Below are 17304 nucleotides of genomic sequence, written 5' to 3' on the forward strand. Positions count from 1 at the left end.
AAGCAGAGCTCGAGGCAGCTGTGGGCCAGGGCGTAAGGAAGCCCTTACCACATTGCCACACTCGCCTGGTCCCTAAGGGCAACTAGGATTTGGCAGTGGGGCCCTGGGCTTTCCCCACTGCAGGTGGAGCCAACCCCTGAGGGAAACAGGGCTGCACACCCCAGACCATTCTTGCACTGTTTGAGGACCACCGCGCCTCTCCTAGCAGATGGCTTAAGAGCTACTGCTGCTTGGCTCCTTTTCAGGTGGTGCCGGGTACTTAGAGGAACATCAGCGCATTCCATCCTCACAGCAGTCCTGAAAGGTAGAATTTTTTTTAACTATCATTTTACAAATGATGAAACTGAGGCAGCTCGGAGAGGTTAGCTGACCTGCCCAAGGTCTGTGAGAAAACTCCTAAGGGGTAAGAAGCAAGGTCCAACCCCAAAGCAGCTGGTCCCCCAGCCCATCCCTCTCCACAGGCCATCTGCCTGCCCTGAAGCTGTTCGGCTTTAGATGCACTCTGTCCCACCCTCTGAGTCCACCAGTGCCAGCTGTCTCCGCCACACTCACCAGCCTGAGCCAGGCCGTTAGCACTCTGTAGGAGGGCTCATGTTCTCCTGCTATCAGTGATCGCTTTGAACAGACAGTCCCTGGCAGCCCCTGAGCTCCACATTCTCCAGGTGAGCAGCCCTGGGCAGGCAGGTGGGTGTGCAGCTGGGCAGCGGCAGGTACAGTGAGTGCTTGCCCCCTGGCTTCTGCCCATGCTTAGCACTCCACCATCGCTTGCCACCCCCAATGCGTAGAGGACAGTCTCGATGATCTTGGTGTACCAGGACCCATATGGTCACCTGCAAGACAATACAAATGCATGAAGTGACAGCATTTGCTTACCTTTATCCCCAGAAGCCCTGCTGAATCAACTGAGAAGAGACCTGCAGAGCAATCACCATGAGTATCTCAGCTCTTGGAGGCAGCACCAAAGGTGAGGCCTGGGCTCCCTGGTGTCCCAGGCTCTGTTTGGGGCTGTTTTCTTCCAAGCCTGCCCCTACAGGCCGCAAGCACTGTCCCAGCAGCAAAGGGAGAGCAGCATACTGGGAGAACTGGAAAGGAGGCTGAGGGTCCTGGGGCTGCATTCCTCTTCTGAGGCTGTTGGCTTTTCTCACCACAGGGAAGCCTCTGCCACCAGGCGAGGAGGAGCGCAATAACGTTCTCAAGCAGATGAAAGTGCGAACCACGCTGAAGGGGGACAAGAGCTGGATTACCAAGCAGGATGAATCGGAGGGTCGCACCATGTAAGGCAGGGAGGCCGGGAGGGACCGCAGCCACATGGGGGCGTGCAATCTGTGGGGGCCCGACCATACCTGCGGATGCGAAGGGGCTTCCACCATTCAGAGCTCCGCCAGGCCATGTAGAGGGCAGAGCATGGGAAAGGCTATCCAGCAATGTCACAGGGTGGGAGAGCCCCTGGGTGCCTGGGAAGGAGAATGTGAGGCAGAAATGGCAGGACTTGCTGGGCAGCCTCTAGGATGGAGGCCACAGGGTGGCAGGTGGCAGGGAGTCTCAGAGCCACTTCTTCAGGATGCCTCTTTCCCCCAGAGAGCTGCCCTCAGGCCGGAGTCGCGCCACATCCTTTTCATCAGCTGGGGAGGTTCTGAAGCCCAGGTAAGAGGTGGTGCTCAGGTGGCTGGTGGGTCAGCCCCAGGGACTGTCCTGCAGCTTGGGGCCAGCCCTCAACAGGGAGGGGTGGGCAGTCCACAGGGGACGGCGATGCAGCCCCAGCCAAAGGTCTGCAATGAGTAATTTGAAATCTGCAGGAAGGAGGGGCTTCTCCACTGCACCTTCCTTTTGGGAAGGGGAGTGTAGGAGTCACTTGGTCCAGGCCCTTGGCCTTGCTGTGTGGCTGTGGGGCAGCTGACTTCCCTGCTGGGCCTCCGTGGCTCCAGCTGTTAACTGGGATTGAAATTGTCTTTAAGAAGAAGACGATCATGTGGCTCTGGAACAAGGAGCTTTAATGGAGGCAGAGGCCCAGCACATAGCTGGGAACCAGCACTTAGGCCTGCCCCCATCACTCCAGCAGAAACATAAGTACTCCCATCTGGTCATGAGGTAAGTGGTGAAGGGATAAGTCCCTTGTCTCCCAAGAACTTGTTCCTAGAGCTGGGTGGACCCAGGCAGTGCTGATCCCTCAGCTTAGATGCCTGCCGGGGCTGATGCCTGCTGGAACCCTCAGAGAAGGTGGCTGCTCTCCGGGAAGGACACTCATCCCAGCTTTGCTGCCCTGGGCAAGTCCTTTTTCCCCTCCTGGTGTCTTGGTTCCCCACCACTCGATAAGGGCGGCAATGACCAAACCATGGAAGAACACACGTGGAAGGGTGACCCCAGCTGCTACACCTTTCCCCCCAGTCCTCCTACAAGAGCCAGAGTTGGGCTTTACAAACCCAAGGCTCCAGGCTGCCCAAGCCCCAGAGCCCAGCCAGCCCAGGTAGCTCCCCTGGCCAGAGTCCCTCCACCCCTCCATTCTGGTCCAACTCAACCTGGGGACCACCACCACCAGCACCAAGGGGTGAGAGGGAGGCAGTTCCCTCCCAGGCTGTGACCGCCCCCTCCCCAAGCCTGTCTGACAGCTTCATTTGCTGGAGGACTTGCCTTGCCGGGCGCGGTGGCTCACGCTTGTAATCCCAGCACTTTGGGAGGCCGAGGCGGGCGGATCACGAGGTCAGGAGATCGAGACCACGGTGAAACCCCGTCTCTACCAAAAATACAAAAAATTAGCCGGGCGTGGTGGCGGGCGCCTGTAGTCCCAGCTACTCGGAGAGGCTGAGGCAGGAGAATGGCGTGAACCCGGGAGGCGGAGCTTGCAGTGAGCCGAGATCGCGCCACTGCACTCCAGCCTGGGTGACAGAGCAAGACTCCGTCTCAAAAAAAAAAAAAAAAAAAAAGAAGAAGACGATCATTCTGACCTCCCACCCATTCCCTGCAGGGAGTGATACTGCCTCTGAGATGCTTTGGGCAGCTTCCAGAGTCACAGTGACTCACTCCTGCAGGTCACCCTGACTGCTTGAGTGTACTTGGGACTCAGCATGCCTGTAGAGAGGCACGAGTTTACTCTAACTGTCTCCCAGGTTTACCGTGACATATTTTGTCAGCTGACCAAGGAGAACCGGCTTCTCCCTCTTTTGGGGACTTTTCCGTAACAGTGTCTAGGGGGCTCTGAAGCGTGGGCGCACCCTGCTGGCCTCTGGAGGAACTGCTCCTGACAGAGAAAGGGAACTGAAATTCAGGCTGGCTCCTTGCTCCAAACAGCTGGCAGGCGGCTTCTCAGGGGGTGGTAGAGGCAGTGGCGGCCTCTGGAAAGGAGGGCCTCAAGTTTACTGCCGGCACACAGGGCTGCCTTTAGTGACTACGGTCTCTCTGTCACCCCTGGATGACTCAGCGCCCACTACCTGCCAGGTCCCATGCTGGGCACAGAGGAGGCAGTAGTGGTCAAGACAAAGGCCCTGTCTCGCGGCAACTGACATCCCAGCAGGGGACTCAGGCAGGACCCTAGTAAACAGTTCAATACAAAAGCGAGAACCCCCAAGTGTGCCTGCAACATGGCCACCTCTGGGAGGCTGTCCCCTGTTAGGGATGGAGATTGTGGGGTTGGAGGCTACCGGGGCTCTGTGTTGCCCTTGACCCAAACCCCGATGCTCCAGCCCAGATCCCCTCCATTGCAGGACAGAAGGGTCTACCCTGACCCCTTGACTCCTCCCCTAACTCTGAGGAGGACTCTTTGCAGGGGCCCTTAACTCTTGCCCTGAGGCCACAACTTACAGGCCGACCACCCCTGGCTGTCAGCTCCCTGCCTGCTCGTCTTGGCTGCCCCCTGAGTTATCTGAGCCCCCTCAGTTGCTGCCAAGCAGGAGGTCCCAAGCATCCAGAGCCTAATGTTTCCCAGACACTGAACAAGCCCTGGCCATGCCCTCTTGTCTCAAACTTCCACCAAGACTTGGGGTGTGGGCCTGCAAGGAGCTGGAGCAAAGAGGGCCCTGAGGGACAGGAAGGGGGACAGCTGGCTTTGGCTGGCTGCTGCCTGGGCTCTCCCCTTCAAGCCCTCATGCACCTTCCTGGTGGAGGCTGTTGAGGGAGATCAGGTCAGATCCCGGGCTGAGGGGAAGCCTCTGGCTCTGACTGAGGAGCCTCCAGCTTGCACTGGTTCAGCCCCAAGCACAGAGCATGGGAGGGCTGTCAGCTGAGAGGAGCGCTCCCTCAGCACAGCACTGGGGCCCAGCTGGCCAAGGAGAAGCTGGACTTTGGAGAGGCCATCAACCTGCCTTCCTAGGCACCTGCCATGAGGAGTCACCTTGGGCACTTTTCCTGGCGGAGCATGAGGGAAATAGGCAGAGCATAGCGGGCACCTGATTAGGGGCACAGGGGGCTGGCACCCCTCGTTTCTGCTGTACTGGGACACCTGGAGCACTTGCCAGCCACCCTTATTTGCTGTAGTTAAGGGCAGGATAAAGTAGGATGACCTCAGCCCTCCAGCAAGCCTCGCTTCACTCCACCCCTCCTTCTCTTTGGCAGGCCTCCGAGCACAAGGGCTCCCACTGGCTACATCATCCGGTAAGTGACCGCAGGACTCTGCCGGCCTTCCTGTGCCCACTCATACCAACCCCGACTTCTTACCCCTCCAGTCCCTCCAGGGAGCTCACCAGCATCTTCTGGGCTCTCTTTTAGGGGCGTGTTCACCAAGCCCATAGACAGCTCTTCCCAGCCCCAGCAGCAGTTCCCCAAGGCCAATGGGACTCCAAAAAGGTATGTCCGTGGGGTGTTGGCCAGTTGGCCAGTGGGGAGGTGTGAGGGCCTGGCCTGGGCTCCTGGCAGAGACAGCGCTCAGCCTGTAAGGATTGTGGGGTCTTGGAGGCGCCAGCTTTCATCCTGTGTAGGGCAGGACCCTGGAGAGCAGGGTGGGGTGGCCAGAGGAGATGGGTTGGGGTGGCACTGGCAGTCCCAAGTGGATGTGTGGGTCTCTGGGAGGTCCTGGGCCACTAACAGTGTCCTTGTCCTGGGGTCAGTCCTGACTAGGCCTGGGTAATGGGACAGAGAGGTGCAGGAGTTTGGGAGGGGCTGGGTGTAGAGTCCCCCTAGCCTTGCAGTGGGCACCCTTGACTTGACTTGCTGATGGCATTGAGAAGGCTGGAGTTGCATGCCATTCAAGCACATTGGCATCAGACATTGTCTGGGACTCTGTCAGACTGGAAAGGCCAAGGGGACCCGGAAACAGGAAGCAAAGACAGAGGCAAGAGCCCACTGGGCTGTTCCCTGAAGCTCGGTGGGGTTTGCCTATGCAGCAGGGGCTGCCCTGCTCTGAGCGGCGCAGTTCTGGGTGTCTGTCAGGGCCAAAAGCAAAGAGGAGAGGCTCCCAGGCAGCTCCTGGTCCACCTGTCACGTGGCCAAATCTGGAGGCAGGAGGGAGCCTGCGGGTATACCCATGGAGCCTTCTCCTCTCTAGTGCTTCCAGTCTGGTGAGAACAGCTAACACTGCTCCTCCCCGCCCCTCCTCCTCTGGCTACAAGATGACCACTGAGGATTACAAGAAGCTGTGAGTATGCAACGCCAGGCTCAGTGTGGTTCCCTCCTCCAAGGAACAAGTCCAAACTCTGGGTCCGCTGAAGGCAGCTGGCTACTTGCCTCCGAGCACAGCCCGGGAAGTCCCGCCTGCCTGACACTCCCTGCCAGTTGCAGCTGTGGCCTGGAGCCCACCAGAGGGTAACAAGCCCCAGAAAACTGGATGGCTGTGCACATTGCACGTCTGATCTGAGGCAGAGCAGAGACTGCAGGAAGCTTGTAGGAGGGGCCCCACGGATCTGGGGAAAGGGTCACGGGTCGTGAGGCTGCTGCTGGCTGGCTGTGCTTCCAGGGCTTGGCCCTGCACCCCGCCGAGCCTCAGGTGCTCTGCCTGGCTGCACTGGGCTGGGGGCCTGGGGATCCTCAGGGTGCTGCTGTCAGTCTGAGCATTGTGTGCCTAAATCTGAGCTGCTTCTTGGATGGAAACCTTAGTGCTCCCCTTGGGGTCCCTTTCAAAGCCCCCCACCCCCCACTGCATGCTCAGGGAGGAGGGTTCTCTGGACAGAGGTGTGAATTGTGTCTCTAGTTCCCAGGGGACCACATCTTTCTGTTGTTTGTCCTTTGCCTCCATCATCCAGGGATGGGGAGCTGCTGGGTAACCTTTCTGGGGAAGGGGAGAGGCTCGAACAGGGAGGGAGGGGAGAGCTGGCTCTCAAGGAGGAACAAGTGACATGGACTAAGGCCCAAAGGCAGAGATACTGACTTGCCTTGTCACTGTTGTTGAAAGCCAGGAAGCCAAGCTGCTGAGGGTGGCAGCCTATGACAGGAAAGCGCCTCTCCCCTCTCTTAGGGCACCCTACAATGTCAGGCGCAGCTCTGCATCAGGGGACACCGAGGAGGAGGAGGAGGTGGTGCCTTTCTCCTCAGATGAACAGAAATGGAGGTAATGGAATGGTGCCTTTTGGGCATCCCGGGGGGCAGGGCAGGAGCCTGAGTCTTCGAAGACTGCTGGAATGAATTGTACTGGTTGGGGTGACAAAATGCACAACACGTAGGCCATCAGCGGTAGCTCATGGAGCATGACAACAGGTGTCATTCTCTGAGTGCCAGAACCGCCCACTCAGTGTTGGGCCAGCTGAGGGGCCCTTGAGAACCTTCTGTGGGGTAAATCCTAGGTAATGTGGGTCCAGGGAAAAGCCTCATGTGGGGGCTCTTCAGGGCTGTAAATGGGTGTGTTAGAAAAGGGCCCTGAGACGGTCGGACAAAACTATTCAGGGGGAAGCCACCTGCACAGTGCCCTCTATCTGCATGACCTGCATGCCTTGGGGGCAGGGGTTGACTCCACAGTTCTGAATGCCCCTGGACCCCAAACTGAGCCCCAGGCATGCACAGCAGTGGGAGTGTGCCCCATGCTGCTGAAATTCTACCCCTGTCTCTGCGCCAAGCTGCCCTCATCCACACAAAGAGGCCAGCAAAGTTCCATGGACCCTTGCCCCTCCTCAGTCCTCTATCCATGGGGACTGACCACACACCACTCAGTGCTGGCGAACTATGACAGGAAGGGTTTGTTAAGCACCTTTTGTATGCCTTTGGCTTGGGGCCTGTACAGCAGTTGGGCCCTGAGGAAATAAAGCCCTCCCCTCCCTGGGGTCAGCCAGCCACCAGTTCCATATCTGCTGACCCATCTGTGGCGCAGGAATCACAGCAAAGCCCCATTGCCAAAGGCCCTGGCAGATTGGCTATCCTCAGGGAATAGTTCACAGTGGCAGGGGCCCCCAGGCCTGGGTGGAGCAAGGAAAAGAGCCGGAAGCTAGGAGTTGCCGAGCATTGAATACCAGCTCTGCCACCTGCTAGGTGAGTGCTCTTGGGCAAATAATGAAAGCTTCTTGGACTCAGTTTCCTCATCTGTAAATCGCAGAGGATACTAGCACCTACTTTCCTTGATTGAGAAGAGCAATAAGCCAATGTGAGGATGTTGGCATCCAGAGCAGAGCCGGGCACATGCCACATGCTCGATAAACGTGGGCTGCCCTTCCTTCAGTTTCTACATTTCCTTTGAATAGTCCTTGGAGCAGGTGCAAATCTGGTTTCTCTCACCCCTTTGCTCCCTGGGGTGGCCCTAAGTCATCCCGAGTCCATCCCAGGCTAGGCTGGCAGAGCATGTCCAGCTTGGCACCCATCAGATGCTCCCCCACCCCGTGTCACCCCAGGTCAGAGGCTGCAAGCAGTGTTCTGAGGAGGACAGCTCCCCGGGAGCATTCCTACGTCCTGTCAGCGGCCAAGAAGAGCACTGGGTGAGTTGCCACCAACCGGCTCCAGGCTCTAGGACAGCTCTCCTCTCCTCAGAGCTCCAGCCTTCTCTGGCTGATGGAAGGGTGGGTGGAGAGATCACCCCCAAGGGCCTTCCTAGCTAAGCCTTCTCAGATTCTCAGATATACCTTCTAGAAAATGCAGAGGTCTGGCGGCTACCACCAGGGACGGTGAAGTGCCGGGAATGGAGAGGGCCCAGGACCGTCTGGGGTAGAGCGGTCTTGATGTCACCTGCCCAAGGGCTCTGCCCAAAGCATTGCCTTTCTGCTTCCTTTCCAGCAGTCCTACCCAGGAGACACAGGCGCCGTTTATTGCGAAGAGGTAAGTGTCATCAAGGGACACCTCGGAGGCCTGTTACTGGCCACAGGAAGGCCTTCCGTCAGCAGGGGTGTAGTGTGGGAGCTGTGGAGAGGGGATGTGGATGTGGGGGACTACTGTCCCTGAGCAGGGGGAGTTGGGAGGGGCTGGGGGTTTCTGTCTGGAGGCCTGGCAAGCAGCTGGGGGGCTGTGGTAGCATATGTGGTCAAGCTCTTCCATTTGCCAATGGCTAATGGGGCTGGGCCCCTGACCCAAGATGGAGCATTTCCAAGGCCCTCTGGGAGTTGTTCCCCTGCCCCTGTTGCCTTGCCTTCTGCTCTCATCCAGGATCCAAACCTGGGCCATCAGGAGAACTTCCCCTGGAAGGTGACTGTGACATTGGTGATGGGCCCTAAAGGGTGAACAGGGCTTAACAGGGAATGATCAGAATGTCAGGACACTCCAGCTGAGTGAGGGAGGGGCGTCACCATTAGTTGAGACAGGGCACCTTCTGGAGGAGGAAAATATTCGGGGGAAAGCAGGAAAGAAACTTCTGGAAACTTGAATTTGAGGGACTTCCAGTTGAGTGGACAGGGAAGGCCTCTCTCTGTGCTGAGGTGGCTAGCTGGGGACTGAAAACCCAAGAGAAGACAGCATGCCAACTGCCCCAGGCAGAGGGCCCCAGTGCACAGGCCTGGGGTGGGACTAGCTTGCTGTGTTGGAAGACCAGAAAGTTGGCAGGAATACAGAGAGCAGGGATGGTGGCAGCACAAAGGAAGTGACAGAGAACGGGGGGCGGGGGTGGTCTTCCTGGCTCCATTTGGTTCTTGTGGTTTCTGTAACGCAGTACCAAAAACTGAGTGGCTTAAAACATCAGAAAGGGATTCTCTCCCGGTTCTGGAGGCCAGAAGTTTAGATCAAGGTGTTAGCAGGGTGGGTTCCTTCTGGAGGCTTTGAGGGAGAAACCGTCCCAGGCCACTCTCCTGGCTTCTGCTGGTGGTTGGTGATCCTTGGCGTTCCTCGGCTTGTACCTGCATCACTCCAGTCTGTGCCTCTGTCTTCACATGGCCTTCTCTTCTCTGTGTGTCTGTGTCCAGATTTCCCTCTTCTTACAAGGGCAGCAGTCATTGGATTTAGGACCCATCCTACTCCAGTATGACCTCATCTTACCTGATTACCTCTGCAAAGACCCTATTTCCAAATAAGGTTACAGTCACAGGTTCCAGGGGACATGAATTTTGGGGGGACACTGTTCAACCCAGTATGCTGTCCTTATCCTGAGCTGGAGTCACTGAACCCCCAGCCTGGGCCACCTCTTGGCCGTGATCCTGAAGGGTTGGGTCAGTTAGACGCCACCGGAAGCATGTTCTTTGAGGCCTGCAAGCTCCAGGGCAGCCAAGAAGACCATGAGCGCCGTTTCTCTTCTTGCTCAAAGGGTGGAGGTGGTGGAAGAGGACGGGCCTTCTGAGAAGAGCCGGGACCCACCTGCTCTGGCAAGATCCACTCCTGGCTCAAACAGGTAATGCACTGCGCTCATCTCTGCCTGGGGCTGGTGGCTGCCATACCTGCCACTCAGTCACTGAGGAACCTCATGCTGGGCTTTGAGATCAGTGTCCCCATGTGCCCAGTGACAAGACGGGACAAAGAAATCAGTAAGGGCCCATCTGGCTGGATGTCACAGGGCTGAAAGGAGCAAAACAGTCCAGCCTCCCGGGAGAGAGCACCTGGCTCTGGTCTGTTGAGTTCGTATCTGTGTCACCTTAACCCTTGCACCACTGAGCCTGGTGGCAACTTGAACACCCCAAGAAAAAGTACCATCCTTGGGGTTTGAGAGGACCGGCCGCCATGGCAGTAGCCTGCCATTGTCAGACTTGCTCCTTGCATTCCAATAAGTCAGCCACATTCAGCATGACATCTCCAGAGCCTCTCACAGCCACCTTCTTTGCCAGTGCGGATGGAGGCAGGACCAAAGCATCTCGGGCAATTTGGATCGAGTGCCTGCCGAGTATGCCTAGCCCCGCTGGGAGCCAGGAGCTCAGGTGGGTGCCGAGAGCTGACTCTGGCTTGTGAGTGGGTGTGATGGCTTCCCGCCAGCCTGGCTGGCTGGTTCTGCCAGCTGGGGAGGGTCTGGCAGTGGGGCGATGGGGCAAGGACAGGCTGAGCACTGGTGATCTCACTCCAGGAAGGGCCGTGATTTGTCCTGATTTCTGATCCCTGAGAATCTGGGCAGATAATGGTGCTCTCTTGTCTGTGGACAACTAATACCTTCTTGTACTTTGTGCAGAATGGTGCTAAGTCCTGCAGGGAGAGCCACCACCCTGTTGTTGCTGCTGTTTAAAGTGCCTGCCTGGATTGAGACCTTTGCTCAAATCTAGGTCTCCTAAGAGCTGCATCTCTGTAGCACCCTTGGAAGACCCCTGCATCCAGAAGGGGAGAGGGCCTGTCCCTCCCGGTCACTTCCCAGGCCCCCAAGGGCTGTTCAGGCTCTCCTAATACCATAGCAATCCCCCAATTTGAGATCCACAGCCATTTATAGACAGGTGACCACTGTCTTCAGGGTTACTTCCTCAGTCTGGGAGGGAGACAGAAACGCTGGCGGAGGGAGCCAGGAGCATGAGGCCAGCTCCCTCCATGGCCCCAGGCAGCAGACTGCCAGGGTGCTCCTCCTTTTCACTCTCTCCCTGTCTTGATCTTCTCTGGTTGTCTGACTCTCCCCATAAGAACTTTGGTCCATAGAAGATGTGGAAAGGAGGATTTGAGAATTCTTTACAAGGCAATATCTGGGGCAGAGCTCCCCAATCTTTTTGGCACCAGGGATTGGTTTCGTGAAAGACACTTTTTCCACGGGACGGAGCAGGGGATGGTTTCAGGATGAAACTGTTCCACCTTAGATCATCAAGCACTGGATTCTCACAAGGAGCGCACAATCTAGATCTCTCACATGTGCAGTTCACAATACGGTTCACGCTCTTATGAGAATCTGCTGATCTGACCGGAGGCGGAGCTGAGGCGGTAATGATCTCTAGCTTACCTCCTACTGTGCAGCCTGATTCCTAGCAGACCACGGACTGGTACTGATCCTCAGGCTGGAGTTGGGGACCCCTGATCTACGGGACTTGGCAATTGAGGGATATGGGGGCAAAGGCTGCCACAACAAAGTATTATACCACACCCTGGGGGGCTTAAACCACAGAAATGTATCATCTCCCACTTCTGGAGGCTGGAAGTGTGAGATCAAGGTGACAGCAAGGTTGGTTCCTCTGGAGTCTCTCTCCATCTTCTCCCTGGGCCCTTATATGCTCATCCCTGTCTGCGTATGCCTGCGTCCTAATCACTTCTCTTTTTCTGAGACAGAGTCTTACTCTGTCGCCCAGGCTGGAGTGCAGTGGCACAGTCACCACTCACTGCAGCCATGACCTCCCAGGCTCAAGAGAGCCTCCAACCTTAGCCTCCTGAGTAGCTGGGGCTACGGTCACATGCCACCATACCCAGCTAGTTTTTTAAAAAAATTTTGTAGAGACAGGGTTTCACCATGTTGCCCAGGCTGGTCTGGAACTCTAGGACTCAAATGATCCTCCTGCCTTAGCCTCCCAAACTGCTGGGATTGCAGGCATGAGCCACTGTGCCCAGACCCTAATCACTTCTTATAAGGACATTGGTCCAACTGGATTAGAGCCCACCCTAACAACTGTTATTTTAATTTAGTCACTTCTTTAAAGGCCCCATCTCCAAATGCAGTAACATTCTGAGGTCCTGGGGGTTAAGACCTCAACATATGAATTTTGGGTGGCACAAGTCAGCCCATAACAGTATACAGTTCTCATTTCTCCTTATTTCTCTTTTAAAGAAAGGCAATAAATGGTTTCAGGTGCCTTTTTGTTTGTTTGTTTTGTTTGTTTTTGAGATGGAGTCTCGCTCTGTCACCCAGGCTCGAGTACAGTGGTGCGATCTCGGCTCACTGCAACCTCCACCTCCCAGGTTCAAGCGATTCTTCTGCCTCAGCCTCCCGAGTAGCTGGGATTACAGGTGCCCACCACCACGCCCGGCTAATTTTTGTATTTTTAGTAGAGACGGGTTTCACCATATTGGCCAGGCTGGTCTCAAACTCCTGACCTTGTGATCTGCCCACCTCGGCCTCCCAAAGTGCTGGGATTACAGGCGTGAGTCACCACGCTTGGCCTCAGGTACCTTTTAGAAGATAATACAGGAGGCTGGGCATGGTGGCTCATGCCTGTAATCCCAGCACTTTGGGAGGCCAAGGCAGGAGGATGGCTTGAAGCCAGGAGTTTGAGACCAACCTAGGTAACATAGCAAGACCCCAATCTCTACAAAAAAATAAAAATAAAAATTAAAAATTAGTTGGGAGCATTGATGTACACCTGTAGTCCCAGCTACTTGGGAGGCTGAGGTGGGAGGACTGCCTGAGTCCAGGAGTTTGAGGCTGCAGTGAGCTATGACTGCACCCTTACACTCTAGCCTGGGTGACAGAGCAAGACCCTGTCTCTAAAACAAGAAAAAAAAAGAGAGAAATAATGGAGGAGAATTAGATTGTGCTGTATTATAGATTTAAGAGGCACTTTGACATTTATTCCAAAAAATTCCTTTGGATGTTTAATCCCCATCATATGGCTGTCACTGCAAGGTGGCTTTTTAAGTTTGCTCAGGCTGCCATAACAAATAAAGGCTAGAGATTCGGGGTCCAGGGCAAGCTCCCAGCAGGAGGCTCAGCTTGATGCTTCTGACAGTTCTCTCCTCCAATTCTGCTCACTCAATATTTGGAGCTCACCCAGGCAGCTTCCAGGAAAGCTGCTGGCTGATCCTGACCCTGGAGGGCCGTCTTCTCTGACCCTATCATGTTAGGTGCTGCACTGGACCAAGCAGCCACCATCAGTACTCGCAGGCCCAGCTCCTATCTGCCTGGTGTCTGAGAAGCCCAGCCCGTGAGGGGCAATGACTCAACCAAACTCAGGGTCCTGCAGCACTTCAGAAAAGGCTGGTTTGTGGCAGAGTGGAAGAGGAGAATGTCACAGCCTTGTCCCCAGGCACAGACCCATCGAGGCTACCCTCTCCCCACCCTCTGCCCTGCCCTGTCTCCCTTAGCTACAGTGCAAAAGTCAGCTCCTCATAACTCTTGCCCCCCTTGCAACCTGAACCCAGTTTAGGGACCCTCTCTTGGAGAAACTGGTTCTGCACGAGCACCCCTTCTCGACACCCCCAGGCCTGGCTGCTTTACCTGCCTCCTGGGTCCTGGTCCTAGGCTCTGCCCAGCATGCTGCCTGGCAGAGCGTCTGGGGAGCAGAGAGTAGGAGCACAGCTTCTGGCGCAGGACAAAACCCTGGCTTTGCATCGGACTGACTGTGATCTTGAGCAAGTCTCTTAATCTCTCCATGCATCGGTTTCCCCGTGGGTAAAATAGGGAGAGCAGTAATAGCTACTTCCCAAGACTGTCCCAAATACTAAGTGAGATAATGCACCTGAAGTGCTTACCACAGTGCCTAGGTGCTGGTATCCTTGGGGGCTCCCAGTCATAGGCGTGCTGAGCCGCAGAGCCCTTATTCAAATACAGGAAGAGATCAATATCTCCACCTGCTGGCATTTGAGGGAAATGCGGCCAAAGGCAGTGACAAGGAGGCATCCCCTCGCCCCACATCCCCGCCTCCTCGCTCGCTCTTTGGCAGGATGAGTCACACACTGTTTGGCACAGGCCACAGTTGCTCGCATTCCCACAGGTGGCTGTGATCAGTTTTGGGCCTCAGGCTTCAGCAGATCCTGCCTCTCTTCCTTGAGTGCCTTCCAAGGGTGTGCAGCCTTCCAGTGTGGTCCTGGACTTCAGCTTGGACTGGAGCTGTCTGCGGTTGAGAGTCTGGGGAGATGCTGGGGTAGCGGGTTGCAGGGCAGGAGAGACCCTTGAATTAGTTTACTGGAGCTGCTGTAACAAGGTACCAGAGACTGAGTGGCTTAAAACCACACGCATTTATCCTCTCACCATTCTGGAGGCTGGAAGTCTGAGATCAAGGTGTTGGAAGGGCCCTGCTCCCTCCCAAGGCTCGGGGGAAAATCTGTTCCATGCCTTTCTCTTACCTTTTGTTGCCCGCAATCCTTGGTGTTTCCCGACTTGCGCCCACCTCACTCCCATCTCGGCCTCTGTCTTTGCACAGCCGTCTTCCCTCTGTGTCTGCCCACATTGCCCTAGTCTGACACCAGTCACTGGAGCAGGCTGGGGTGACACTTTGTTCCCATTGCCTCTGTGACAGAGCCAGAAACGCCAGTGAGAAAATATGTTGTGCTTGCCTGTGACATCCCTGTTCCCTGGCACCACCTGATTTAAATGAGGCAGCCAGGGGTTTTATACTGTCATCATAAATGACGTCATCCTCAACCACGATGTCATCTTCGTTATCACGAGAGGAGATGGGGAGAAGTCACAGCTGTCTGTGTGTCTGGGGCCCCTCCTGGCTTTCATGATGGGAGAGGCCTTGTCCTTGGTAGCCCTTCCATTTCCCTCTGGTCACTTTGAGCGCTCCAGGCCCTGGCCAGGGTGGAAGGGGAGGCACAGAGATGAGCGGCCCGCTGACCCAGCCCTCCCTGGCTCATTCCTTGCTTTCACCTTGGCCACTCCAACCCCTACCCCTCCTGGGACCCCTGAGTGGCCTCTTTAAAGTTCCAATCTGAACCTATAAACCCCCCACCTCCACTTCAAGCCCATCCTGCATCTTCCCTTTGCCATACCAGATCTAGTCTGTACGTTCAGGACCCCTGCCAGCCTCTACCTCCTCCTCCTCCCCCGGTCTCCCTTCAGCTGGCCGGGGTCAGGCTATGCCTCCATGAAGCTTGTCCACTGCTCCCATGGCTAAACCTGTTCTTGGCCCTATGACACAGCAAGGTCAGTTTCCACGCCTCTCTGCCCCTGCCTGACCTTGCTGGGCCCAGAGCTTCACCAGGGCAGGCCTGGGGCTCACGCTTGTCTGCACTTCCAGTGCCCAGGGACAATCAAAGGCAGGGGTGACTGCAATGTGGTTTGGAATTAGGCTTTGCTCCGTGGACCTAAGGAGGTCTGGTTTGGGGTGAAGGGTCCACCCCCACAAAGCCTGGGAGCTCTATATTCTCTCTGGCCCTGGCCACACCATGGCCAAACCTGCTGGGCGTCGTGCAGAGAATGCATGAGACTTGGAGGGATGTGTGTCCGGGGTGGCCTGTGGTCACCTGGGGGAGGGCTCTGAGCGTGGCTGGCAAGAGGAAAGCTCAAAGGGGCTCTTTGTCCTCACCCCCGAGTCTGCGACATCCCCTCCCACTGGTTTTCATTCCAAATTTGCTCTGTGGGTTTTCTCAGTCTCTCATACCCCTCAGTCCCCACCAGTCCCTGAATGCAGAATTACCCCTGGCCTCACAAATGGCCACTTTGCATACCCTGGTGGGGCCACAGGCTGGGGTTGCCCCTGCAAATGGTTGGTAGATACACGGGTTGGGAGGTTTCATTTCTACCTAGAAGGGCCCTTGCTGTGTCTGAGGGAGGGCTGGGCTCAGGTCAGGGGTGGGAGACTGGGGAAGGGGCCTACAGGTCAGTGGCCCAAGCTCGGCTGCAGCACCAACGAGGCTCAAGGCCAAGGAGGAGATGAGAGCAAAACAAAAGGAGACAGTGGGTCTGGACGGCCCACTGCACTCACCAGCCCAAGAAGCGGGGAGACTTTTCTCACTTGCAACCCACTGGGTCTCTCCTTTGGCCCGCAGCTCAAGAGGTGAGGAAATTGTCCGCCTGCAGATCCTGACACCCAGGGCAGGACTCCGCCTGGTGGCCCCAGACCTGGAAGGCATGAGGTATGGGGGTCCTGCTGCTGTCCTGGCTCCCTGGACACCATTCTAGAGAGGGAAGCAGCAGCCTCAGGTTGCAAATGATGAGGCCCAGGGCCGGCTCTGCCACTGTAGGGCCAACAGGTTGATGGGAGGCATGGTCGACCTGGGTTGTCTGCCCCATCTCATTCTTTCACTCAGAAAACCATTATGGAGCAAGCGCTTAGTCTGTGTAAGGGCACAGGCCCGACCCTGGGACACAGTAATGAACAGGACCCCCTGGCTGGAATTGCCATCTGCCTGGTGGGGGAGGCAGACGCCGACATGAGCGTGAATGAGGTCAGCCAGAGATGCTGTGTGCCAGGAGCCCCTGGGAAGTGACAGCTCAACCCTGCCAATCCCTGAAGATGGGACCAGCCAGCCGTGCTGGGGATGTTGGTGGGGGTGGGAGGAGGCTTGGGTCTAAGGAGCCCGTGAAGGCCACTGAGGCCATTGCCCTGCCTGTGTGAGAGGGCCACTGGGAACAGAGTGGGGTCACTGGGTCAGAGTCCACAGCTCTCCATGCCACTAGGCTCTGTGCTGGGGAGGGATGGGTCAAGGAGGCCACAACCAGCAGGGAGCACGAGGGGCTCAGCCTCTGCCCTGGGGTAGGGGTCAGACAGCCAGGTGACATGCAGGCAGGATTCGGGGGCTGGGGTGGAGGCTAGGAGAGATCCGAGCAAGGAGACTGGGCCCCTACCTTGTGAAGGCCAGAGACTGGGGGGAGAAGCGGGAGTGTACACTGAAGGTCATCCCTGAATCCCTGGGGTGGCAGGAACTTCGAGCAGAGGTCTCTCAACAGTGTGGTGGGTGGGAGTGTTTGGGGAGGGCTTCCTGGAGGAAGTGACATCCAAGACAAGTCCTGAGCGATCTCTAGGTCCCTTTACTCTCCTCCTTGGCTCCTCCCACTTTAATTCTGCCCCCAAGGCACCAAGTCCTGTCCATTTTATTTTAGAGATGTTTCCATCCCTATTGCTCTGCCCCTGGCCCAGGCCTCCACTGCCACTCACCCAGTTGTCTGCGACCGTTTCCTACTATCCACATCTACCTGGGTGATGTTTCCAAAGGGCAGAAGTAGTTATGCCAGCCCCCTGCAGAAAGCCCTGCAAAGCCCCTCCCACTATGCTCTGCAGCCTGAACTCAGTACCTGGACCCACCTGCAGGCTCCTCCCTCCCTGGGCCTTTCTCTGTGCAGGCTGGAGGCTCTGCCTGAGATGCCCTTTCCCCTCTTCATTTTTCTGTTCCACCTCAAATGTCCTCTCTTCTGGGTCATCTCCTTCTCCTGCGTTTCTTCCCCAGGCAGCATCTGAGGCCTTGTTGATTCTGCATGGATGTAGATAC

At 56.5% G+C, this 17304-nt stretch overlaps 1 protein-coding gene across 8 annotated transcripts in view; it reads left to right on the forward strand.

Moving 5' to 3' along the window:
* The first annotated feature begins 872 nt into the window (after positions 1-872).
* ZNF185 (zinc finger protein 185 with LIM domain) overlaps positions 873-17304 on the forward strand; it is a 63056-nt gene continuing 46624 nt past the window's right edge. For 2 of the 8 annotated variants that reach the window (XM_055268522.1, XM_055268525.1), the window contains exons 1-12: positions 883-964; positions 1151-1274; positions 1579-1644; positions 4546-4584; positions 4699-4776; positions 5474-5563; positions 6380-6472; positions 7740-7823; positions 8122-8160; positions 9572-9655; positions 10086-10175; positions 15865-15951. In XM_055268522.1, the coding sequence (XP_055124497.1) occupies positions 931-964; positions 1151-1274; positions 1579-1644; positions 4546-4584; positions 4699-4776; positions 5474-5563; positions 6380-6472; positions 7740-7823; positions 8122-8160; positions 9572-9655; positions 10086-10175; positions 15865-15951 (908 nt within the window). In that variant the 5' untranslated portion in view covers positions 883-930. Of the gene's footprint in view, positions 965-1150; positions 1275-1578; positions 1645-4545; positions 4585-4698; positions 4777-5473; positions 5564-6379; positions 6473-7739; positions 7824-8118; positions 8161-9571; positions 9656-10085; positions 10176-15864; positions 15952-17304 lie in introns of those variants that run through there. The other 6 variants (XM_055268523.1, XM_055268526.1, XM_055268524.1 and 3 more) reach the window with 5 other exon arrangements.

Source organism: Symphalangus syndactylus, chromosome X (assembly GCF_028878055.3).
Source record: "Symphalangus syndactylus isolate Jambi chromosome X, NHGRI_mSymSyn1-v2.1_pri, whole genome shotgun sequence".
Lineage (NCBI taxonomy): Eukaryota > Metazoa > Chordata > Mammalia > Primates > Hylobatidae > Symphalangus > Symphalangus syndactylus.